The sequence below is a fragment of the Rhipicephalus microplus genome, chromosome 2, assembly GCF_043290135.1.
Source record: "Rhipicephalus microplus isolate Deutch F79 chromosome 2, USDA_Rmic, whole genome shotgun sequence".
NCBI lineage: Eukaryota > Metazoa > Arthropoda > Arachnida > Ixodida > Ixodidae > Rhipicephalus > Rhipicephalus microplus.
Genome location: NC_134701.1, coordinates 156281392 through 156308533, shown reverse-complemented (window position 1 = coordinate 156308533; position 27142 = coordinate 156281392). Strand labels below are relative to the sequence as shown.

Below are 27142 nucleotides of genomic sequence, written 5' to 3'. Positions count from 1 at the left end.
TTCTAGATTTGCCCCATTTTGAATTAAAAAATATCTCCTCAAACGAACATAAAAAAGAGTGGGAGATGTGTCAAATATGGAACAACCTCCTTGCCACCCTTCCCTAACTTTTTATTTATATCTATGTTCCGCAAGTAACAAATTTTGACTCCGAAATGTCGAATCAACGCCGGAATAACGCCTCACCCGGGAAAAAAAAAATGTACATTACGAAGGCTACGCATTTGCCACCTGCACACGTCAGTGGCAAAAAAAAAAAGACTTTGAAGCTCTGCTAGCAAATAAATATGTTGTCAAGCATGAAATATTACACTATATCTTGGAGGCTTGACATAGCTTGGAAATTAGATCATAAAACGGTACTGCTGTGTGTTTCGGTTTCGGTTTAAGTTTTGAGGTCTCGGGGCAACTGCGCATCGCCATCGTCAATAGGCAGACTTTGAATTGGGTGGTAACATGTCGTGTGCGTGTTTGCTGCAGGCTGATGGTGGTTTATTATTTTACTATTCACTTGCTTTGTCAGGGACGCGTACTTATACGGCTTGCACAGTTTAACTTGTGCTTACAGTAGATACAGTACGTGTCACTGCAATCTGTGGCGTGTCGGCTAGTACAGAACAACTTCGGTGCGGCGGAGTGTGTGTCCTCTGTCAACGGCTTTCGTTGAAGCTTGTGCCCGCCGCAAGCAGAGAGTTTCCGATCAAGCAATCAACGGACTGTACGCTGGGAGCTACATGGAGAACGCTTTTGGATTTCGTGCTATTGCTGAAAAGGTAAGCTTTCGTGTATGCGAACAACGAAGTGCAGAAGTGCGTGCCTGCCTGCCAACCCCCGATTTGCCCGCGATACTCGTAATTGCAGGAAGCGACCGTCTCATGGCGTCGGTAGCTTCGTGACCTTCGCTCGCTGTGTGCTTATCAGCTGCGATGTCTCAACAGTCGCAGTGTTCGTGAACCTCGCTTTGCGGCATGGTTAAAGAAAACGGGGGGATGTGCCCCGCGCAGATAAACCTTACGGCATTCGGCAGCGGGTGAGAAAACAGAGGGGGGGGGGAGGGGGCTGAGCGAGCCGAGGTGGGCGAAAGAAATGGCATAATAATAATAATAATAAAAACGAAGCAGATCAACGGTAAAAGAGGCGCCAGTTGTCAGTTAGCGGGACTGCAGTGGACAAATGGGGCGCGTTTATTTCGCGGGAGAAAAAAAAAATCCAGATTTCAATGACTGAAGATAGGGGTGCGTTTTTAATGCGAGTAAATACGCTATTTAAAGCAACAATTGAAAAATACTTAAACTTTGTATCAGTACCCCTTCCATGCCTGCGCTTTGCAGCGGCGTGACGTGTTTTGTTAAAAATCGTGCAGCTAACCAAAGAATTTATATGTACCTTGTTTAATCAGTGATTCGCGCTTTTTATGCCTTGCTAGGTTTGTTTATATTTATACTAGTATATCGTAAATAATCAGGATATAGAAATATTGATCTGCTTTAATAAGGGATTGAACAGCCACACTCAATTGCACACATCTTTTTGCATTTTTGCACCATTGTACTGCAGCACATAGAATATTGTAGAATAGAATATTTCTGTATATTTTGGTGTAGGGTTTTGCGATGTGGTTACATATGAAAGCTTAGCCAAAGTGTACCAACAAACACGCACACAAAACTTTCAGTTAGACTGATACAGCACAGATGATAATGGTGTAGGCATAGTTAGCCACTAAAGAACACGCTCGCGAAAAACAAAATGAGGATGGCGACACAGGTGGCTGTAAATAAAAGCAAGCAGACCTAACAGCTCTTGTCTGTTTCATGCATTTTGTCTGTGCAGGTTTCATCCTTACGAATGTAAGGACACTGATCCAACTAATAAGCCCTCTGTGCATATATTCCTGTTAGCTACTTCTCCAATATGTCGTGCATTTTTTAAATTACACATATTTATGGTCCAACAGTTCAGAGCTTATTGAGCATATATTTAACTTACTTGTGATACATTATCCGTTGCATGGCTGTTTTTATGAATTAAAAAAATTCAACTGCGAATGAGCTGCTTATGCATGCACTCGAAGAATAGGGTTAGCACGTCTTATTTATTCTTGAGAGTAGTCAGTTTTACTAGTGGCCTAAAGTAATCATTTTGTTGACCAATAAGCAACCTGTGAAAGACATAAAATTATCGAGTACACCAAATTTATGTAACTGGAGAAGAAATTTAGAGGTGAGCTTCCACAAATACACAGTGCTGTTTTTCCAGCAGCAGTTGTCATATTGTAAGTGCTGTTGATCCTTCCATATTGGGGCTTGCTCGATGTTTTACACTATTTTCACACAGTAGATTGTACATCTGTGATGTGTACATGTCTACACAACGATCCTTCAAAGTAAATGATAAATATTGCTACTTTTCTGTCTGAATGGGTTTATATAATTTTTTGTATCAACCATTATAGTGGCCTATTGGTTAGGGTATTCTAGCTTAGCAAGAAAACTTGGTATAAACGCTGAAATTTGAGCTTCCCAGTATATTTCAAGCTTCTTGGTAGGTGCATGATTCAAGAGAGAAGCACTTTTTCACCACCACCACGGTGGTGAAAAAACTATACTCAAACATGGCACTTGCATTCGTACACTAATATGCACAGATGCTTGTAAACGTAAAAGTGAATAGTGGTAAAGCTGAAAGTGGAGAAGCTGGAGCTTTTTATTATATGACACATCATAATGAGGTTTTGATCCCAGTATTTTTTAAATGCTTAGTTGAATGTTGTGCATCTCTTACATGCAGAATGTTGAAAGGAAAGCACACTACGTCTTCTACGATGGACTGCGTGCTGACAATGCAGTGCACTCTTCATCACAACCTGAAAGCAGCTGTTCCGGGCTCACGACCTCACTCAAAGGGTCGCAGCAGTGGTGGACGCTACTCATAGGGTGCACCAAATATCTTGTACATTTTAGGAACATTCCTCTGATGGGAAAGGCTTCATCTCAAGCTATGTGTCCTATATACCTATTTATATTTTCAATATAAGTATCAGTTTGCCATCAGATCAACAGCAGTGCCTGTAGAAAACTGTGTACAATGCATAATGTTACAGTTGTATGAAAAACTGGAGATGGCCTACATGTCGCCAGCTTAAAAGGTTGATCCACTAATGGGTCAATCCACGCCAAACATCCCAGCTATTTTAGCGACCATCTCAAATGTATTAAAAAATTGTGATGATTTACTGCATTGAAAACAGTGAAACAGTAAAATAATTTCAAAAGAAAAAAAATTTCGGTCACGTAGTTGCCTTCTGAACTTACTGGAATATCGTTTCAGTGTGGTTTGTGGGAAGGTAGTTGAAAAGTACTGCTCATTGCTTCGATACCAAAATTTGTCTACATGTTAAGTACAAGTTCATGTGTAAAGTGTTTGAAGCGCAGTAATATTAGTGCAATTTCAGTGGCACATACGCCTCCAAGACTAACAATGTGCTTGATACGAATGGTTGGTGCTGTATGGTAGACAAAGAAAGTGCTTAACAGCGCAAAGGACAAGAAGAGAAAGAAGAAAGGAGAACAGAGCCCTGAACAAACAATCAAAGTTTATTGCAAACCAACTGCAATATATAGAAAACAGAATCTGCGCATAACCACGCAGCATAAGCAGAATCGCACATACATGCACCATACAGCCTACCTTATCAACAACCGGTCATGTAAATGGACCCAAGATAACTAACTTCACAGCAGTTAAGAAAAATTGAGGGTACGCTAACACGGGAAGCACCAAGTTGTTGAATATAGAAAGCTTCACTAATCTCGTGCCGATTTTTATATCCCCCGTGATCAAACACTTGTCAAGAATTGGCTGACAACAAGACTTATTACAATGGTCTGCCAAGTGGCTGGGAAGGAAACCTTTTAGAGAGTTAGCGTACCCCCTCAACCGATCATTCATGCATCGCCCTGTTTGGCCAATGTAACCATGCCCAAAAGTAAAAAAATATCTTGTAGAGAATCGCTAAAACACATTCAAGATGGCACGTAGCGTGTTTCTTAGTGCATTCTTCTTTCTTAGGTCCTTCGCTGTTGACCCTGTGACATAGCCCAGCGAGTTTATCGCGTGCGCAGAACACAACTCTTACACCTATTTTGCCAGTGACCTTCTTTAGCATTTGGGAAACTTCGTGTATGTAGGGAATAACAGCCTTGCTAGAATGAGGCTTGTTGAGTTAGCTGTTGCTTTGTCTCTTATCAACCACTCTTAGTGACATTAGGAGAGTCTCGGCAATGGAAGTTAGCTCGGGATTAGAAAAGCCTCCTTGTTGAAGGCAGTGAGCTTGGAGCGAGAAACTGCACTCTATCTGGCGGTGACAAGAGCCAGTTAAAATTGCCTTTAGGCAGGAAAAAGCGATGCTTCACTTGACCAGCTTAGAATGGGCGGACGTAAAAAGGAGGTTCTTTCTTGAGAATGACTCGTACCGCCAACATACATGATGAACAAAAAAAAAAAAGCATTTCTAATTCTAGACATCGTAGCTTGTCGTCAGAAATAAACTCCGACGTTATTTCTAGTTTCTTCATTTCACACCCGAAAACGTCAAATATCTCATCGGTGGTTCGCCGAGGGTCAGATTGATCGATGCGGTAAAGCTCTAAAAAGTCGTCAACGTAGTCGAACACTTTAACTGTACTCGTGTGATCAAAGGTAGCCATGAGACTTCTTTCATACCGCGCGAGTAAAAAGTCACAAAGAACCGGTGCTAAACTTGTGCCATTGCACACATGTGCACCGGTGAGATATTTGACATTTTTCGGCGTGAAATGATGCAACTGGAATTAAAGTCGGAGTTCGATTCATGACAACAAGTTACGATGCCTTGACTTGGAAATGGTTTTTTGGTTGACCATGTATATTGGCGGTACGAACCTTTCTCAAGGAAAAGCGTTCTTTTTACGTCCACTAATTCTAAGCTAGTCAAGTGAAGCATCGCTTTTTCCTGCCTAAAGGCAATTCTAACTGACTCTTGTCACCGCCAGATAGAGTGCAGTTTCTCGTTCTAAGTTCACTGCCTTCAACAAGCAGGCTTTTCTAATCCCCTGCTAACTTCTATTGCCGAGACTCTCCTAACGTCACTAAGATTGCCTGATGAGACACAAAGCAAGAGCTAACTCAACAAGCCTCATTCTAGCAAGGCTGTTATTCCCTACGTACACGAAGTTTCCCATAGGCTAAAGAAGGTCGCTGGAAAAATAGGTGTAAGAGTTGCGTTGTGCGCACGCGACAAACTCGCTGGCCTAAGTTGCAGGGTCAACAGCGAAGGACCTGGGAAAGAAGCATGCACTAAGAAACACGCTATGCACCATGTTGAATGTGTTTTAGCTATTCTCTACAAGATATTATTTACCTGTGGACATCGGCCAAACAGGGCGATGCATGAATGATCGGTTGAGAGAGCACCCTAACTCTCTAAAAGGTATCCTTCCCAGCCACTTGGTAGACCATTGTAATAAGTCTTGTTGACAGCCAATTCTTGACAAGTGTTTGATTATGGGGGATATAAAAATCGGCGCGAGCACAAGATTAGTGAAGCTTTCTATATTCAAGAACTTGGCGCTTCCTGTCTTAGTGCACCCTCAATTTTTTTAACTGCTGTGAAGTTAGTTATCTTGGGTCCCCTTATATGACCGGTTGTCGATAAGGTAGGCCGTATGGTGCATGTATGTGCAATTCTGCTTATAATGCGTGGTTATGTGCAGATTCTGTTTTCTGTATATTGCAGTTGGTTTGCAATAAGCTTTGGTTGTTTGTTCAGGGCTCTGTTCTCGTCTCATCTTTTCTTTCTTGTCATTTGCGCTGTTAAGCACTTTCTTCGTCTACTACGCCTACAAGAACTTAGCCAACATGTGTTATGAATGTCTGACTAATGAATACTAACTACACAAAAGGTATATTTTGAGGAAATAATATTATGAGTCTTCTTAAGCTGCTAAACATTACGAGAAAAAATTACGAGTTTCGCAGAATCGTCATTTTCGTTTATATTGAGACCCGATTTGCACTGTGGAGTGGTCCAAATAAATATGACCTTTAAACCTGAATCGAAAGGAAAAAAAAGGTATTTTCATGTGCCAATTGTTATCATTACATTTTTTTGTTTTAAGGAAGAAAATAAGTTCTGAACTTTCCCATTGATGAAAATAGGAAATTTCAAGGTGGCAGCTGTCGTATGACGAAATGGGAAGATAGGCACCAATGGGAATGCTAAAGAAATATTTTCTTCCTTAAAACAAAAAATTCAATGATAGTATATGAAAAGAAGTGTTCATTTGCTTTCAATTTATGTATAAAGGTAATTTTTAGTTAAGCCACCACATGGCGTAAATCGCATCTGAATATGATCAAAAATTACGATTTTGTAGAATTTATGATTTTTTCTCATAAAGTTTACCAGCTTGATAGTCTCAAATATTTTTTTCTCAAAATATACCTTGCGGGGAGTAGGTATTCACTACACAGATATTCATACAAACTGCAGTATTGCAATAAAGAAATTGCAAACATAGCACATTTTGGATAAATTCTTAGAAGCTTATGTGCCAGTATAGTTGCAATAATATTACTGAGCTTCAAACACCTTACACAAGAACCTTTACTCAACATGTAGACCAAGTTTGGTATAGAACGTACTTTTAAAATAAATTTTTTCACACACACAAACGACATCCCCGAAAGTTCCGACGGCAACCTTGCGACCAAACATTTTTTCTCTCCGAAATATCCTACCGTTTCACTGCTTTCAATACAGTTAATCAGCACAATATTTTTCGAATGCATTTGAGATGGTCGCCAAAACGGCTGGCCGTTTAGCATGAAATCACCCTAACAGTGTGTCATGAACACAGAAAAAGGTCCTATGCATATTAAGCCCTTTATTTACCAAAAAATATACTGAAAGTGCCTCCTCTGAGGCACTGTATAGTGCCCCTTTTATCACAGTTCTAAGGGAACTAACTGCACGTGCTATTGTTGTTTACATGTGCAGCAGTAGCATCAATATGTAGTAGAACTTGCTGTTGGGATAGTTGGTGCATGTTTGCATTAAATAATAGTCAATTTTGTGCCAAAATGACGACCACACAAACGAAGAAAACACATAAACGGATTGGGCACTCATTTGCAATTGTTGATTTTTTGAGGAAATAGGCTGATATAAACCCACTTTTTGTCAACACTTGTGCAACCTACTCGGGCCGTCCCTTACCTAATCGCGCTATAGGACACATGATCGCTAGATACCGTGCTTCCAGCTCATACATGATGAGTGAAGTTTTGCTAACGTAAGTGATACCCCTTTTCTTTTGTGAAAGCCCATCAAAATGGCTCTTGGTGTGAATCCACATGAAGTGACATGTGCTCTTGAACGGGCACCGTCGTTATTCTTTGCCGTAAGGGCGTGTTCCCTCGCTCGATCATTGACGCAGCGCCTCGTCGTCTGGCTAACATGTGTCTTTCTGCACGATAGGGGTATTTTGTAAACCACTTCAGTGGCAGACCGTGAATGGCCACGCATGCTTCTTTTTACAGCCTTTCAGCTGCTCAGCATGATTTTTAGCGATGCACCGGCGCAATTTTGCTAGTTTGTTAGGGGCACGAACACAATCAGTACTTCATGCCGGCTCGCCACCTTTTTAAGGTTGTACGTATGAATATATAGTATATTATGACTATAAGGTACAAACAGCTGCTAGTGAGCACCCGTCCTGTTCATGTGTTTTCTTTGTGCGGTCGTAGTTTTTACGTGAAATTGACTATTCGATTCAGGCATTCATGTCTATTCACAGCACATGTTTAATGTCTGTAGCAAAATATTACATGATATTTTCGTATTCATATTTGCATGTTCAAGGGAACAGCAGCCGTGCCGATTGTGTCAATTGGATACAATTTCCTAATTTTGCACAAAACCATTATGAAATGCCCAACCAGCCTCAATTATTTCTCAGTATTGTTAATTTTATCAAGAAACATAAGATCCATTATTCAACTTAAGTTTGCGCATCACCATCCAATTGATTGATGTGTGCAGTTTAATGTCCTAAAGCCACCATTTGATTATGAGACGCTTTAGGGGAGGGCTCCAGAAATTTCGGCCGCCTGGGGTTCTTGTGCACCCAAATCTAAGGAAATGGGCCTACAGCATTTCCGCCTGCATGAAAAATGCAGCTGAGTACTTTGGCGACTAAACCATCGAGGCGGGGTCATCATCATCCAATCTAATACAGATGTGCCAACCGTAATTATAACTTTTAATTGACTATATTCTAACCTCACAGCAAAAGAAAAGAGTAGAACGGTTTAAAAGAAAGTTCTACCTCCCCTTTCTATGACGTCCATAACGCTTTTTAAGTCGCTTTTGCCAGAATAGGCTTTCGCTCTGCGGAAAAGTGCTTTTTGATTTACAGGACACAAAATATTTTTGTCCCTATATTACTCTGCCATGCAGATGCCATTCAATAACGAGTACTAGTATAAGTGCTGGCCGTCTTTCAGAGTGATTTATGAGGTTTTTGCAGCCTTAAGCGACGATAAAGAAAATCGTATGCCACTTTTTTTCTTTTCGCCACCCCCTTGAGCTCCTCCTTTACGAATATCTGGAATTTCTGGGTCGCCTGTCAAACAGTTGGACAAGCTCACCAAATGCTACTGCGAGTTTTACACCCGTATTTTAGAACGTCCCTTCACTAAATGCTTCACCTTGACTTGAGAAAATTGATTCCAGCGCAGTCTCTAGGCAGAGCAAGTCACTCAATATCAGGGATAATCTGCTGCGATTCTCAAAAAACGCAGCGTCATTTTTAGACAAGCGGTGGCGCTGTGCTCAGCTAGTACAAGTGAAGGATGAGATTCGAGTCGAGGAGCATTCGTATATAGGGAGGATAGCATTGTTTGCACTGTGGGACAGTTCAAGAGTGCTTTTGTTGAAATAGCTGCACTCTCGTGTATTTTGAATGAATTAGCGTATGTCAAATAATTTCTACATATACTTTTTTGTGTGTATGATTCAGTATAATTTGTTGTACTACTGTAAATTTGGAGCCCCACCGGGGTGGTCTAGGGGCTATGGTACTCGGCTGCTGACCCCCAGGTCATGGGATCGAATCATGGCTGCGGTGTCTGCACTTCCGAAGGAGGCAGAAACGCATTAGGCCCGTGTGCTCAGATTTGGGTGCACGTTAAAGAACCCCAGGTGTTTAAAATTTCCGGAGCCCTCCACTACGACGTTTCTCATAACCATATGGTGGTTTGGGGGACGTTAAACCGCACATATCAATCAATGCTGTAAATTTGAAATTTCAAGCTCAAAAATGCTGTGTTTGTTTTTCCTGAAACCTGCTCCAAGTTTAGATTTTCTCCCTAGAAAAGCAAGATATGATGCTCCAAAATATTGCTCCAGATGATAGCTTGGCTGCTCCACCTCTGCTAGCTGTAAGTGGTTACTCTTTCACCCTGCTTTTGTGTGCCCATTTTATGTTCTTTGATGTTGCATTGTTTCAGGGGGACATATTATGTGATGCGCTTGATATTTTACATCTTTAAATCAATTATTCTGCGTGGTTAGTATCCAGTGACACTGTTAAGCTATTGTAATTTTGCCTATTGTTTTCACTCCTGTATTATTGTTTCCCCAGTATTTTGAATGTCTGAACACACAAGGGTTATTGTGAAATGAAAATGCCATTTTAAGACTGTTTTGTCATTACATTCATTAGAATACCACTAGCCTTGCATAATATGCATAAGGCATGCCACAACACATGCAAACTGTGGCGTATCATTGTGGTAATTGTAGTGTGCATTGATATATTATTTCAGTATATTGGAAAAACAAGGCATGCTGCATTGCACTACTCTTCCTGCTGTTTGTATGCTTCACTGCACTGTGCTTTTGTGCTGCATTGAAGCATGTTAAAATTAGTTCTTCATTTTTAAGTGCAAATAAAGGCTCTTTTGTTGTACTTTGATATGCATGCATTGGTCGTTAGAGCTCCATGCCGTACCATTGACGTACCATTGACGTCTGATTTCCGGTCTTCTTTTGTAGCAAATGGCATTCTGCTTTGCAAAATTGAAAAAGGCTTTTGATTAAGGTACAATTTGTCTCTGAATCCTGTATGTTCTCTGTGCCTAATAAAATAAAGCTTGATTTGGTTTTGCACAATGGCATGACTTTGTGAACGTTGTGTTATGTGTGGCAGCTCATTTTGAGTGATGCCTTTGCATTAAGCTAGGATTACGTGTTATATGCCGTGCTTCATATATGGACCATAAAAGCTGTGCTAAGGCCAGGATTACCACACTGTGGCAGGAGCCACTACAATAGGACATCTGCACATGAAAGGTCTAGCTAAAGGGTAAGCTTTTACGTGCTTCCACAGGGGCTTACTGGAAAGGGGTAACTTTCGAATTATGGTATTTTTTGCATGGGTGTTGGGGCATTATTCAGCATGAACACCCCCACACCCTTTTTGCTGTTTGAGCAATTACACCCCTACACTACTTTTGTTTTTTAAGGGTGTTAGGGTGTCATAGCAATATTACACCCTTACGCCCTTAAGATTACTTGGGTACATTCGCTTTTACACCCTCACTCCCTTAAGGCCACTTGGGTGTACATTTGTCTTTCCACCCGAAAAAATGTTTGTGCCATAGGGTGTAAATTCGGAAATCCGCCCCACGATATAGGTGTAGCCCTGCTTGATACACCCATTTCGTGGGGTGTTGGGGTGTGAGTTATAGACACTATAAATCACCTATATGGGTGTAATTTGGTTTACAGTGTACGCTCTCTGAGGTGCCAGTGACAGAGGACAATCGTACACCTTTCAAATACCTACATCAACTGATACTTCCGTGTGATATGCGAATTTGCGCTGCATCAATTGCATAATATTATCTTGTATTTTCTTCATTGGTGTCCGAAGCGTTCGAAGGACGAAGCTGCACTGCATGGGTTCACTGCGATTAGAATCACATGAGGTGAAGAACTCGTTTAACGATCTCCTTGCATAACTACGGTAAGTGTTGCCTACGCTTTGATTTAATGATGAGAGGTGCCGATTCGGTGGTTACAATGAAGGCTCTTTTTTTCTCTACTGTGAATAATATATCTAAGATATTGTGCCCACTTCGTTATGATTGTATAAGAAACAATTAGTTAAAAAAATTAACAGACTCGCCTAACGTTTCGTTCCATAAAGTTAGAAACACTACACATGTCATTCGATATGTTTGCCAAGATAACAGTGAATAATTTATGGCTACGGAAGATCCTTTCTCAGACATATTTGAATTTTTCTTAGAATTCTTTCACTTAATGTAACGCGGTATGCGCCACACGACCTTGACAATCTCTAAGGCTGTTGGTTGTGTAAACTGGTCTAGCGAGTTACCTGCTCAGGACGTCGCACCTGCTTTGCATTCACGGAGGAGGATAAATTCTTATCAACTACGAAGATTGCTTTTTGGCTTGACGAGCACTTTGCTTTTTGGCATCCTGCGATGCTAGAAAAAAAAAACATTTACGCTTTTTCATTGTGAAAGCACATGACAATACTACATTATGTTAAGAAACGAGGAAATTATACTTAGCGTAGTTGCTGCTCTTGTGAATTCATGTACAGCCCTAACAACTTTACTCCGCTTCCTCGACATTAGAATCGAAGTTCTTAGGCTACAATAAAGTACCTGTCCCCCATACTGAACACACTACTGTGTACGCGAGTTCAGTCACAAACGAACTGTCCGCTACGAGCAGTTGTTTTGCAAACACGAAGTGCAATACCCCAAAAACTTGAATTTTGTATATTTTCACGGTGTGCCGTTTCACATATCGTTTTGCGTACGTGGTCAATATATGAAGTAAAAATTGAAACAGCCCTGAAATCGTTAAATTTATGACCGCTGTGTAAGCGTTGTCCACTTACTATATACGGAACCCCCAGACTTATGCGATTTGCAATCTACATGCCATGAACGAACGCTTCTTTGTATATATCTGACTGACTAAGAGAAATATTCTATATATCTAGCCATATAATTTGAGAGCCTTAGTTCTCCAGAGATTCGATAGTGCTATGACATAAAGAATACAGAGGATAGCTGGACCGGCAGGATGCCTGACATAAAAAGATAAGTCCCGTACGAGCATTATGACTTTGTAGTTCCAGAGAAAGTCTCTCATTACGGACTAGAAAGTGCAAAACATAGTATGCCTACCCTCCAACGGACATAAGTGGCTCCGTCCTGTGCATCACGCTACTTGGTATGGTAGAAACGTCACTGCATAGGATCAGGCCAGAAGAGTTTCGGAAGGAAACTGCACTCTGGTGATCAGTAATAAACATATCAGACAATTTGTAAGGTGAGAAAACAGGAAGCTTTGGTTTATTTGGCGTTCACGAAAAGTAGAGAACTCTTCGTCTTCGGCCACTGGGGCGTTGGCACGCCCGGGCCTCGAGAGGATAAATACACGTATGAGAAACAAGGAGTAGAACGCGAATGACATGTCTTACTCCAAGATGCCCGAAATAGATACTGTACAGACGATTGCTGCGACACGTGCTACACAAATACATGCAAACTGCTCACGCAATGAATGACATTCGTGCTTACAAAGTCTATATACATACAGTCAACCAACAGAGGCACTAAAGTGTCGTCACTCTCGGGTTATAACACGAAGTCCATGAGCAGCGGAGCGGCATCCACACAGTTCCTTTCAAGCGAGCCTTCGTAGACCAGGGAGTGGCAGGACAGGTCGCACGACTTTCGGAGAAAGTCATTCACTTGGCTCGATACGAGGCCGGGGTTGTTGAGGTGAACGTGATGCGTGCCGTCGACCTCCAGCTTGACGAAAGGGTCGCATGAAGTCCGGAAAAAGTCCTCGCAAATGCGGAGCATGCCTTCTTCGTCGTCGTCACACCAGTCCTTGGCAGACACCATGAGCAAGGGGCCACGGTAAAGAGTCATAGTGTTCTGAATTGTGAGGGCATCCTTCTTGATCTCGGAAAGCGTGTACACCTTTAGGCACCGGGAGAGTACTGCCAGTTGCAGGGTCTGACCAGCCTCGTCCTCAGCGCCTAGAAGAACACGCGCAGAGTCTTCGTCCAGCGAACCTCCCGTGACGTCGACGAGGTCCCGAACCACGGTCTCCATGGTCTCCTTGTCGGCCTTGTGGTATTCGAGGTTTCCGGACGCCTCGATGTGTTGCACTAGTGTCGGCAGCATGTGGCCTGGATGCGTGTTCACGGTGTCCGACATGCTCAACGACACAACACGCGTGCAGACGTCCGGCCGAAGACCGGCGTAGTAGAGTGCCATCGTGGCTCCGACTCCGTGAGCCAGGATGGCGCAGCAACTCCAGCCCAGATAGTTCAGCACGTCGTCGATATCCTCGACGAATTGCTGGTGGCTGTACTGGTAACCACGCGGCAGGTTGGACGACGCTCCGTGGCCCACCAAGTCCAGGGCAACCACTCGAAACGACGGGTCCAGCAGGGGAACCAGGTTGTCGAATGAGGCGCAGTTATCGAGCCAGTCGTGGATGGCGAGCACGGGCAAGCCATCTGACGGGCCAGAATCCTTGGCATGCAGGTAGCCATAGCCCACGGGTATCAGCAGGTCCTTGGACTTGAGAGATCGTCTTCTCTCCATGGCAATATAGCCTCTGTTCGAGGAGTACGTCGGTGGAAAACGAGAAGTTGGGCGAAAACGAGTAGGCCTACAGTGACCGTTCCACGCTTTTTCGCTCGTTGCGCGCACACGAGAGACACGTTGGTCGTTGCTTCGTGAGCTCTGGGAGAATAGTGTGAGCTTGTTTGGGAGCGACAGTGGCTTTTATGCGCCAACTGAGGTTACGACTGCGCTGTGGTGGCTCCTCCCTGCCTCCTCGCACCCCACAGCTTTTTCCCCCTCCTCCTCATACGCTCACCCTCTTCCTTCCTCAGCGTCGACGCGCGCGCTACGCGCACGTGCTGGCTCTGGAGGTACGCTCGCGAGAGCTTTCTCCGGTCCGCTGCGCTCTGCAATCCCGCTGTCCCGGTTCCTCGCACAGGTGGCGGAGTAGATCCACTACAACTGGAAACGACGACGTTGAAGAGAGCGAATTGTGAAAGGGTAGTTGGCTGAGGGAAGCAGTGAAGGTGGAAGCGAGGGGCAGTAAGGGGAGAAGACTCGGCAAAGCTCTTTTTTTTTCACTCTGCCAAAACAACAACGGTATTCCCCCGGCGTGTGGCTTCCCCTTCCAGAGAGGCGCACTCTTTCTCGTCCACTCTCTCCGGAGCGCCGAAGCAGCAGCAGCAGTTACTCTGCTCTCTCCAGCGGCAAGGCCGCATACAGATGCGAGCCGCCAAGGGCAGTCGAGACCCGCCGGCGGCAGCGCGGGAGAAGGCCAACGAAGCCTCAGCCAGCACTGATGCAAATGTCGCGCAACCCAGTCGCGCCCGGTGTCACCAAAAAGCGCGTGAGCGCGCGCCTTGTCGGATCGCTTTTTCCATTCACGTGCACGCGGGTACATAGCCGTCTCCTCGCGCGTCATGGATGAGGAGGGAGCAACTCTGCCTAAGCAAACGTTATTTTACGGCGCAGAGGGGGGTGGAAGGAGGGGGGTGCGGATTAAGTTGGTTGCCCAGGGGCGGCGGCTGGTGGCCCAACCGGTTGATTTCGCAGGCAGGTCGCGATGCCCGACCGATTCGTCTTGTCGTCGCGCGCCGCCGGTGTTTTCGATATCTTTTCGTTCAAGGTCGAGGGCAAGGTGGGGGGCAGCCTGTCTCGAAGACGGGGTGGGGAGGGGGAGGATTGTGGAATGGAAAGTATAACTATGGCGTAGTGTCCGGCGTGGTGAACGACTGGATGGTAGCAATAGCGGCGGGGAGGAGCTGGCACGTCGAGTTGCCGGCTTCCGTTTCACCTGGACCTGGGATTCTCCTCAGTTTTACGGGTTTGCGACATACGAGATCTACGAAGTGGAAGTCAGGGGTCACTGATTTTTCTTCTACTTTCTCCCATTGACCAGCATGAATCAGCGATCACGCGTAAACATACGCGCGGGCGTATTTCTCCACCTCAAAACAGGAACCACCCGGAAAGTTTCACTTCTTTTCGATCCGCCCACATGTCGGTCACTCGTCATGACGCTCTTTCCGCCGTCCGCGGCAACAAACCGTGTCATGCATGAGCGATAGCACCTGCGTGAAAGGAGAAACACAAGCGCCTCTCTCAAGGTCACGTGACTATGACAAATTGGGCGTTTTTTTTTTCCTTGAAAGAGAGAGGGAACGCATGCTGTCATGACGAACTCCCCTATGTGTACACACAACAGAGCTGTGCACGTGTGAAGGCTCTGCGATTATCGAAGAACGGGAATCCCGATGTTTTCGCTTCCCAAACACCAATACTCAAAGCCTGATGCTATCCTGGGCCCATATAGACGCTCAAAACAGACTTCTGTTTCACGGTCGTGCCGCAAAGGCGTTAGCGTACTTTCCTGGCCCCCGTCCCGGGGAGTTAATACCGCTGATTACACAAATTACACGCTGTCTTTGCTGTGTGCTGCACGTACAGCCCGTTTTCGCTGTAGAACGCTCGTGTTGGTTGAGCGGAAGTGCGGCCACAGGAAGTCGGCAAAGTATACGTCCTTTTCACTCAGCACATGACTGGGAATAATTAGATGGCTGGTGCCTCGGCGCCATACAAACGGTTACCTCCGTTTTGACCCAGTCCTGTGTACAGTTTTTCCAACTCATGCGGCTGCTAAGCAAGGACGTGTCACGAGTGTCCATTGTTTTTCAGTAAATGGTTCACCTTCCCTTCTAGTTGACATACACAAGGTGGTAGTAATGGCCTTCTAGCATTAGCCACACGTTTCTCATGCCTTTCTTTCTTTATGGTATAGAACAACAGCGTGCGGTTCTGTAAGCGTTTCCATGGCTTTTCCTTTTATCTGGAGATAACTTCCCTGAGCACGAGAAAAATGCAAAATGGCTTATTTATCTGTATCCTCGCGAAACACTGACCTTAAGTATAACGTAAGTGAACATTTGGTTTTAAGTATATTCCTGCGCCAGAAGAAATTAGTGAAGCCTCTTGAAGCACGCAAATGGAGGGGATTGTTCTACGGCCGTCTAAGCTCTCTCCAACTTTTATTTTTTTTCAATCGGTAATTAAAACAGACGCGCTTACATCTACCATTGTCTTGCGCTGGCTAATTATGTTCCCGCTAATCCCACACAGTCGCTGTACGCAGCAGAGTGCATTCGCACGGTAAAACGATTAATTAAGGAACAGCTTTGCGTTACTTTAGGCGTTAATCGTTCATACATACGTGGAAAAGTGACTTCAGAATACATAAAAAAATTGAGAATTTATGTGTCCTTTAAACATTTGTCTATTCGGTAGTAGAAAAACGACCTTCTTTGTGATAGTCGTCTCTCAAAGGAAAGCCCACAACGGCACGCTCAACGGTATTACGACCCATCCCCGTATACGTAAATCAGGATTCCTTCACTCTGGTCCCCTCCGTCATCGTACCGAAGCGCTAATAAAGCGCTAGAATCTTTTTTTCTAATTTAAAAAAACTAAGTAAGAGGCTACAGGGCGGGTATACCTTTCATTTTCTCTCCTTTCCTTCGAATATTTCCTGCCATAGCTCTATCACCCAGTGCGGTCAATCACACTCTGAACGTCAATGACCTCTCTGCCTTTTCTATCTTCCTCTCTCTGCCCCCGAGGAAACTAGCCGTCAAGCGCTCTGTGTCTCTGGAACTATCACAGAGGCACTAAACAAAGCCCAAGGCACATTTGAGAAGTGTACACAGAAGTGAATAGTGTCGTGGTTGGAAAACATGTTTAGTCTTACTTAACATCCATCCGGTAGTAGATAATACATTCTATCACAACCTGCCTTGTTGATCAAGCCAGTTCAGAAAAAAAAAAAAACTATCGCATCAAAGCAAACGGTTCCTATGTAAATTACTCAAATAATAAAACACGTATGTTGCTCTGAGCAACTTTACTTCGGATAACATAGCTTATACTTACAGGCATGAATTGGGAGACGGGTTGATGCATGGTTAGAAAACCAATCAAGAGCATATATAGTAAACAGGCCGAGAAACAGCACATGGCCAGCACTCGTCCATCCTTTTACTTTATCAAGGCCTTAGACGTCTCATCAAATTCCGTCGGCTCACAACGTGATGACGTCACCATGACTTCACATGTTGATGTAATCAAGACATCACCGCCGCTTCATGAAAGACACGCTGGTTTTGAGGCCCTACAAAACCACTTTTGGGGCGGTAAACCACATAGGGTACTTTGGGCTGGACCAATCAAATCGACCGAGAAAAAAATTGCTCAGAGCTTGCACTAAGCCACGCAATGCTCGATATACAGCGAAAACTGTGTTGAACCGAGCATGATCGCAGGCTTGACGAGAATGTCCAAATCCTAACAAAAAGAACTCGCGCTGAAACCTTGCGTCTGCGCCACCTGTAGAAGTACGGGCTCACAGCATGTTTACCGGCAGGCCGGATCTTGCCACAGAGCAGGCACAAGAACATCATCAGACTCGCCTTTACGCTTTCTGTGTTCATGATCTTCGCACCACCACGGTATGTCCCATTCTGTTTTCCGCGCATGGTATTGCGATCAAATCGACGCTGCCGCTGCCGTTTTCGGCAAGCGCCACTTCTCGAATCAATGCTCTTTCCTCGATAATGCAAATTATCTTCGGGCGACCCAAGAGTGCACATGGTTAAGCGCGAGCTGTACACTAGTTTTGGTAACCACAATGTATGATGTCCCTACGATGTGACTGTAACAAAGCGCCGACCATTATAGTGTGGTTTCAAACATGTGGCACACGCGCACTCAGACGCCCAGTCCATCAATTCACGTAACTAGTTTTGACGATGATAGTTTTCAAATAGGCCGCACGAGTTTCGGTGGCATATACTCGTTTACTGGGCTAACTGGAACAAAGGTGATGCTTGATGACATTGTGATGACGCATTATCGTAATATTGTGATCAAGTATCTGTGCCGTAGCGTCAAAGCACAGTTGCCACCACTTCTACTAGCAGGCTCATGGCTGTTAAGGCAGAGTTTGGAGTATTAATATCTGTGGTAAGCCTTCCTCATCCTAATCCATTTCTCATGCCCTAATCAGGTTTTTCATGCATATAAACACCCAGGAAATATAGAGTGCGTTGCTAATATTTGACCCATCATTTTCACTGGTATAGCGCACCACGACAAGGACACACACAAAGGAGAGATGCACACACACACAGCGCTAACTTGCAACTAATGTTTTATTTGCGATCACACACGCTGTTTTATACAACAGTAGACCGATAAAACCTGGATAATGTCACGTCAAGAATACCAGTGAAAATGATAAATCTCAACCAACTAGCCCGGCAACGTGCCTTAGTAATACTTGACGTCTTCTTTAAGAAACCAAGGACATAAACGAAACTTTTTTGCGTTACAAGACTGTGATGAATGAGAGTGTACCAAGGCGGGGCAGTAGTTTCACTGTATAACATCGCGCCTAGAAAAGCGATCTATGTCAGAGTTGCTTACCTCTGAAGAGATACACTCAGAAGTCGCCTTTGCTTGATCAAAAGGCTCATCTTTCTGCTTCAGCCTGCGCTTTGCAAGAAAAATAATCACAAAGTGCCAAAAGCAATGCTGAAAGTGCTTTGCACAAAAGGAGGTAAATAATTGCAGTACACTTGCACGAGTAGAAACTTATCACTGGAAACTACGCCGTGATACCTCGAGGTCAGTGCGAATAGTACATTTACCTAATTAAGATACTTACAACTTACACGAAGGCCCTAAGTGCACTGCGAAAACGAGCTTAGTGATTGCGAAGCAAAAAAAAAAAGGAAACAGAGCAAAGCGATTTACTTTGAAACCACTGCTTAATATGGGCACATATTAAGCTATATATGAACTATATAGTTGGCGAATACGTCACCCATCCGGAGATGTATGCTGTGGTAGACCCCACGATGTGATGGCGTATTTTCTATATCAATATTCGTGCGCCAGTTATTACTTGCTGCTGACTATATCCTTCAGTCATCATGAACGGGTGGCTGATATATAAGTTCAGTGCAATAAATAGACATCACCATTACAGAATAGTTACCAGTTATAAGAATATAAAAAGAACTGGAGTAAGAAATAGGATGTAACTACATATAGTTCACAAGAGAAAGAGAGAGCATCATTTAACACCTCTCGCGAAGGAGATTTTTATGGTTCAAAGCACCTTCAGCACCAGGCTTTTTGGCGTCTCCTGCTGTCATGGTGCGTTATGCATAGAGTTTCCCGCGATATTTACTGGAGGAAACTGTGTGGCAGAGATCGTTCAGCCACCGTGGTAATAATGGGTACTACACAGATTTACCGATGGCCTTCATGCTTATGAATACACGGATTCGCCTATAGTCTTCGGGTAGTGCATGAATTGGCCTATAGTGAGTCGGCTCAGAACGCACTTAAGGCTTTGTTTATTTGTTGTGGTGTTGTCTGGAATTAAAGAATGACCCGTTGTGAACTCTGAGCTGATTTGAATTGGCGAATCGCAAGTTTAGAAAGACTGGCGTACTCTTCGGAAGAAACGGCTTTAGGCTAGTCAGAGCCAAACAGAGTCGAAAGAACAAAGCTAAGACAAATCCGTGAACCACCCATCATTTCCGGGCTGGCGCCATGCGCTGAAGCTCCAATTCGCCTTTCTCACGAAGCTGAGGAGCATGCGCCCTTCCCTCGTGGAAAAGTCCCGCTGTGACCCCTTGTCTCAGAGCCCTTCGTTCCACCAATGCCACTTCTCCCGACCCCCATCAAACCCTACAAAAGCGCCAGAGGGCAGCACAGGAAAACGGGAAAGACGGATAGAAGCCAGCGCCAGAGTTCCCTCAATATTGTGTCGTGTGTTCACATTTCATGGCAAAGTTAAGTTTACGTGATGACGTTACCTTATCACCGCACCATGGCGACATCAGGTCGACAAAACTTGCGACGCAATCATGACGTGGCGAAGCACCTCGGGACCTCGGCTTTTAGGCATGTAATGTCACCATGTTGTGTCAAGTAGTCACGAACTGTCATAAAAACGGGTGCTACAAACACTACATGAATCTCACTACTAGCCACCAGTCCACTGAAAATGAGGAATGCACAATAAACGCTCAACTATCCTGTGAATAAACGTTTCACTTTCGTGTTATACCCATTCCTAGAAAGAATGATCAGCCACGTTCTTCTGCACTAAAATGTTTGATAGTTAATTAACACAATTTTATGGAACAAAGGCACGTGAAGTTATGCTGCACCATGGACATGACCTTTGTAAGGGGATGCTGGCGCTTATAAGTTTGGCTCCCAGTACTCCCCTCTTCTTCTGATGAACTACTCTACAAAGCGCGAACGTTTCTTGTTAAAAAAAAAAAAAACATCGTTGTTGACTTGTGAATTTTTTGTTTTTGTGAATGACCATTTTTATGCTTTATTTCAGTATTGTTTTATGGTCATCTAAAACTTCACAACGGAAATATTTTCTTCAGCAATTCCTACATATATTTTTTTTTCTTTTTCATAGCTTTGGTGATTTCGAGCTCCCTGGAACGGACTCTTGCGGCTGCATTGCAGTCGGATGGACATCACTATGATTGCGAACTACCGTCTTCTTAAGGAATGCTAAGGAAAATTTTCCTTAAGGGGCAGTTTTTTTTCCTGCCTTTCTGATATGAGTTTCTCGTAAATATCAGTACTGCCAGAGAAAAATGCATTAAGCCCGAGTTCGCGCAATAGCTAGGTGGCAAGATTTGTCCTCTTACGTAAACGTTTCCGTCACCAAGGTCACCTTGTGGGTCATGAATCAGTCAAGATGTCATAGTGCCCTGCGCAAACGCCGCAAATTATCCCCTTGACTGATCGGATGAATCGTAAACGATCGATACTACGTTCGCGCTTGTTGCATGCAGGAAGATTGTATTTGAACTGACCAATTTCGTATTGATCTTGTGTAACTTCCTTTATTGAGGAGGATTGCAGTCATTCTGTACCATTTGTACATGATCAAGCTGTTTAGCGTTTACGTTTGCATAACGTGCACTTTCCGTTCATAGCTTCCGTACGTTTGAGGCTTGAGAAGATGTCTGTAATGTGATTGCTTGATGCTCGTATGCACCATATCTCCTGCAAGATCACTTTCCGTGCACTGCATGACAACTTTCACTCAATGCGACATTACGGTGACGCCTTTCCACGGCGAGCACAGATGTAGGTAATCTTCGAGGACCGAAATTCTACGAGAAAAAGCGGCACAGCTTTTCTCGTTGCATCGCTCAGTTGGGTAGCTACAGTCTTCTCGTTTGGACCACGACTATGTTTGTGAATTACATATCAGTCCTGCTTGGATCAGACATATTTCTCTGTGTTGTCAATGCCAGGACTCTCCATAGAAATGGTTCGCACGCTCCCAGTAAAAAGCTCAGCGCTTGTTTACTGGGGATCAACGAAAATCACTGTCCATTACGCGGATTCCTTTCTCATTTCAACTCAGTTGTTTTATGGATACTTAATTTAAATTGCTATATGAACGAACGGACACTTATTTTTTATTTAGTACTAGTTAAGCTGGTTCTGTCACCCAGCTATCTTTTCCTGCTTGTCTAACTTATTCCGAAAAAAAAAGAGGAAAGTCAACATTCTTGCGACGCGCTGCACACAACTCGCGCGAATCGGCGAGGACGTGAAAGTATGCAGGCGCTCGTTTCACATGACGGACCATTATACCGGAGAGCGCGTTCTCCCAAATCACCTCTGGCCCCGCCCGCAGCGCATGTGGCGGGTGTGTTTTGGCTTCGCCGAGGGGGCTAGGGGCGCAACCCTTCCACACACGTGTTGCGCCTCTATGTGGCCACATTTCTTCGCATGGCGGACACGATTCCTCAGGGTCGCCCTACGCGCCCGCCTCGGTGGATCAAGAGAGACAGTGTGCGATCACTTGCTCCGTGTCCGTCCGCTTTGGAGTAGACGCGCTGTAGCGGACGCCTGATGCTTCCCTCTGTACTGCGCGGCTTATTGCGGCGAATCGATGTCCCCGTGTGCGCCGACAGTTGCTGCGGATTGCTGCAGCCCGCGCATCACGTGTCACGATTCTCTGTTTTGACAGACCTCACGTCGCACGGATCTGTTCGCGGAACCTTGCTTATCCAAACACTTTGCCCTGTCGTTGCGCTTAACGTGAAGCGTTGTGGTGTCTTGTTTCCGGAAGTGGGCAATTTGAACTCTCCGCTGTAAACATGAATGGACAGTCGTTGTGCTTTGTGACTACGTCGGGAAGTTTACCAGTTGCGATTTTCGGTATCAAGATGATCTTGTATAAACCAGAAATGGAGTGACTAGCTTTTCCGCTTATTTGGTTGCGATTGCTTGAAGCATGACAAAAGGCAAGCTGTCATGGCATCACTTCTAGCTTTCGAAGGTAATCTGATGGACTTAGTGGTGGTTCTAGATTATGCAAAACGAATGGTAATTTTGCTGAAACAGTGCCGTTTTGGGCTTGTTTGCGCCGGACTGAGCTTATTCCGCGTCATTTGTAACTATAGCAGTAGATGGACAAGATGTAACAAAATGCCAATTCAGTGAACCCTCTTCGGCTAGATAAACAGACAATTGATTTATACATAAAAAAGGAGGTTTTTTCATGATTGACGAAGTGGTGTTTTCAACTAAGAGAATGAACAAAAAACGAAAATCAGATTTTCAGCCCAGATGTAACCCCAACTGTTGCAGATGTCTGATGAAAAATCCTCCAACAAGCAAAACCTGACGAAGACGAAAGCGCTCGCCAAAACAATGGCACCATCAAAACCTTCAACTTCTTAAAGTGTATTTCGTTGTATACATAGATACACGTATTTAAAGATGATGTCACCACTTATAATTTGGTTATTTGCAGTGCAAAGGCATTTTGCTTTATTATCTGGTAGATTTGCAATTCGCTCTTTTTTGTTCATCGGTATTTTTGTTTGACGTCCTTATTTCCTTGTTCCTATCCGACTACGCCTGCCCCTCTTCATGACAGAGCTGTTTCTTCACTGCATTGTCTTGATTTATAGTCACGTAATATAAGAGAGCTATTTCACTTCTTATTGCGCATTTGTTTAATACCATGTCTTTGCTAATGATCAGCAGTATGCCCTGCTGGCCCTTCTCCGCTGAGGTACCAAATTTGCATAACTTCAACGCTCACTTCATTTAACCTAATGTTGCCCTCAAATTTGTGAGCGCGTTACAATCAGATTCAAAAGCGAAACTGGCACCAAGTTATCTATTTAAATGAAAAATTACGGGCACATTACAATATTTGGCGTGCTATATGATAGCGCAAGCACAATAACGCATATGGACGTTATGGGTGGAATGCGTTATATTTACGCTGTTGTTTTCGGAAGTGCAGTTCAAAGGTTGCCCAGAAATTAAGTTTAAAGAGATTGGGTGAATGAAAATAGATCTGTATTTACTAAATACACCCCGTACAGTTAAATAACTACTTTATGATTGGGTCCTTAGAGTTACTTGATAAGTGAAAGTGAATGTGTACAGTCCTCGTAGATTGAAACGTGGTATAATGCTTCTTAGTATAATGACCTTCATAATTTACTACCAGAAATAACCACGTCATATTACTCCAAGTAAGGTCGCTAAGGGTAATGTTAGCGCTAATATAACCGTTCGAGTCGAAACTACGCCGATATGACTCAGCGTGTAGACACAGGGAATGAAAGTATGTGTGTAACTTAGTGAAAAAGCTTCGTGTTTCAATCCCTGAGTGCTGTACAGTAAAAAATAACCTGGGGCTCCTTGAAAATAACAAAGAGAAAGAGACAGAGAAAAATGAAGGGTGCAGTAGCTGTGTTCATAAAGTTTTCTAAAAATACACTAGAGGGAACTCTGGCGCTAGTGTCTATGGGAGCTGCAACGCATAGTGCTTCAGCGAGCATGCGAATTATGGGTATGACATGAATTTGCCTAGTCTTCGTACTTTACATTCGTTCTGGCTTCGCGTGGATTGAAGCTGCCTTGTCACGAAAGAACAACCGGCCAATGTTCGGCAGTTACGATTCACTTATTTAATATTTTAGGCTTACCATTTCCAATAGGGTCACGAAATGTAAAATGGCTTGTTCTATCCTTAGAAACAAAATGAAAACGCTGTAAAAACAAAGCCACAAGTGTGTTCGCCACCCGCAAGCACGAAGACTGAGCAAATCTAAGTCATACCCGTATTTCACACGGTCGCTGAGTGATCGCGGCGCCAGTGTTCATTTCAAGATAATTTTAGGAAACTCTATGAATGTGTTAAGCTTATGAAACGCTCTTGGCTGATGTCAGGTCTTTCATTTGCGTAGACGAGGTAAAGTCGAACCACAGCCTGTCCCAGACCATGCAATAATGTCCAAATTCCAGCGCGAAAACTTCACGTCCAAACATGGCGGTGGCACCCCGCAAAAATCGGCCCCATATCCGCACGTTTCAGTGCAAATGTCGTCGAAAAAAGATGGTATTGCGTCTGTAGAGAGTGAACAAACCGTTTTATTTGATGTTGTACGCGAGAAAATCGGTGAATTGTATTCTGGAGGTGCTGCGCTAGGGAGTCTCGATCCGTGCAACGAAGGCGAACGAGCGCATCGAGGCACGTTAGACACGAGCGCCATCTGGCAATCATCTTAAAAAATGAAGGAAGGCCTTTGCGCCTGTCTCGGAGGCGATACGGTGTAGAACGCAAAGCGACGGGCAGGTGTTATCACCGTGTCGTCTAAGCAAAGCGTTGGAAACACTTGCTTAATTGAGCATCGCGTTGCATTGTCAGCGCAGCGTGATAAACGCTATGGTCCTTCGAATTACTAATGTACGCCTTGTCTAGTATAAAAACACACATTGACGTGTTGTTATGGTGCCTCAGATATGCTCCATAATTGCTTTTTAATTGACAGCCGCTAAAGTATGAACACTGAAACTCGAGCAATATTGGTGGGCGCTGCGGATGAGGCTGGCCGTTTGGGGTAACGTTTGAGGTTGTTTGAGGTATCGTTGCGGAGGACAAACAGACAAATGTACAGACAAACTGAAAAGTGTACAGACACAGACAGACAGACAGACAGACAGACAGACAGACAGACGGACGGACGGACGGACGGACGGACGGACAGACAGACAGACGGACGGACGGACGGACGGACAGACAGACAGACAGACAGACAGACAGACAGACAGACAGACCAAAATTTTAGCGTCGACGTACCCCAAGAAAGACAATCGTCCTTAAACAGCACGGGTCAGTCGTCACTCGTATACTCGGCTCGCAACGCGCCCTGAAAACTCGCGCGGCGGACGAGCGGGTTGCCTTCGTCAGTGGGAGTGGCTTGGGGGTGGCTACCACTCGGTACGTGCGCAGGTAGGTGAGGTTACACCCACGTGGAGCGAAGCTGAGGCTTTGTTCTTGCTTGGCGGTGCAGAGAGCTTTGGCAGACTTGACATTTTACCCCGCTTTTTAGGATCTGCACGCTTAAAAACAAATGAAAAATTGAAAATATATGCCAGAATCATTGTTTGGTTCTTCATGAAGCTAAACGGCGCAGTCGGTCTGCGGGAATGTCTTAACATGTTGAACACGTAGAGCAAGCATAATCGAGAAAGTAAACCTACAAATATTCAAGTGGATTTCAGGAAGCTTTTACATAGTGCAACTTGAAAGGAAAACGTAGAAACGCGATCTCAAATCGCTTTTTTTATTTCCTTGTCTTAGTTGAAATGCAGAGTTCATTGTCGTTAAGTGCCAACGACTGGAGCAGTTGATCTTATCGTTATAGGAAGTCCTGCTGATCATTATTTTTCGCACATAAGTGTTTGTGAATGTCCAAGTAAGATCCGACACTGATAAAGATTAACCTATGACCTCTCTATGCGCGAAACTAAATACCTTCATGAAGTGCTGCTGCCCCCTGAAAAGTGATAAGTGGGTTCACAAACACCAGCCTCAGAGAAACGCGCGAATCGGTGAACAAATCGAAAACAAAAATCGCATTTACGTCAATGGCCCCCACGGCAACGCTTTATCGTATTTTGAGAACAAAGTCACCGATACGTTGGTGTTAACACGGAGCAACTGAAATCTTGGATGCGACCAGTTCGCGCCCAATATCCTTTTTGCTTGTATGCATGCCAATAATCACGCGCAAAACCAAAGAGCGAAGAGGAACAAGCAAATCGAAAAGTCGCCGCCCGCAGGCATGAATTGCCGCTGGGGATTATGCATCTTATCGTCCTTGATTCGCCCGTTAGTGTTGTCTGGATGGCTGCTACTTGAGCGTAAGCTTCCAGTGATGAGGGTGCTGCTAACGTTCCAACAAACATCTAATCTAAATGAGACTATGGCGTTTTCTGCAATCTTAACCGAGCAACGTTCCTTTTAGTCCTGTTTAAGAAGCTCCTTAAGCAAGCTCTTAGGATGGCTTTCGCGAGCTTCGTTCGCAGGTATTGACATAATTACGTGGCAACAGTGGATTGATGCATGAAATATTCGGTGCTGTTTTAAAAAATATTTCCCCAGTGGACGCTGAATAATTCTTTAGTTAAGCCCCGCCGCGGTGGTCTAGTGGCTAAGGTACTCGGCTGCTGACCCGCAGGTCGCGGGATTGAATCCCGGCTGCGGCGGCTGCATTTCCGATGGAGGCGGAAATGTTGTAGGCCCGTGTGCTCAGATTTGGGCGCACGTTAAAGAACCCCAGGTGGTCGAAATTTCCGGATCCCTTCACTACGGCGTCTCTCATAATCATATGGTGGTTTTGGGACGTTAAACCCCACATATCATCATTCTTTAGTTAAATTCGAAGCGAAAGGTGCGCTAAAGGTTCCATCTCAGTTCAGCTGCGCAACAATACTAGACACTTTTTTCTCCTAAGAACATGAAGACCATTTCAGAATAAATAGAAATGTTTTTGTTCCATGTATGGCCACTAAAGAGGTTATCCTATTTAGATGTAAGGATCAGTAGCCTAAT

The 27142-nt window shown here is 44.2% G+C and overlaps 1 protein-coding gene and 1 long non-coding RNA gene across 2 annotated transcripts; one reads left to right on the top strand and one right to left on the bottom strand.

Annotated features, from left to right (window-relative positions):
- Positions 1 to 443: 443 nt before the first annotated feature.
- LOC142796418 (uncharacterized) lies at positions 444 to 10216 on the top strand. Its single transcript, XR_012893827.1, has 2 exons — positions 444 to 773; positions 2791 to 10216. It is a non-coding gene; the product is annotated as an uncharacterized LOC142796418 (long non-coding RNA).
- Positions 10217 to 12410: 2194 nt separating this feature from the next.
- On the bottom strand, positions 12411 to 14083 carry LOC119170659 (serine hydrolase-like protein). Its single transcript, XM_037421885.2, has one exon. The coding sequence runs from the start codon at positions 13708 to 13710 to the stop codon at positions 12727 to 12729; it is 984 nt and encodes a 327-aa protein (XP_037277782.1). The 5' UTR covers positions 13711 to 14083; the 3' UTR covers positions 12411 to 12726.
- Between the last annotated feature and the right edge of the window lie 13059 nt (positions 14084 to 27142).

What these genes read in the sequence shown, in the direction of transcription:
- LOC119170659 (XM_037421885.2), bottom strand. Translation starts at nt 13,710, where the DNA reads ATGGAGAGAAGACGATCTCTCAAGTCCAAGGACCTGCTGATACCCGTG.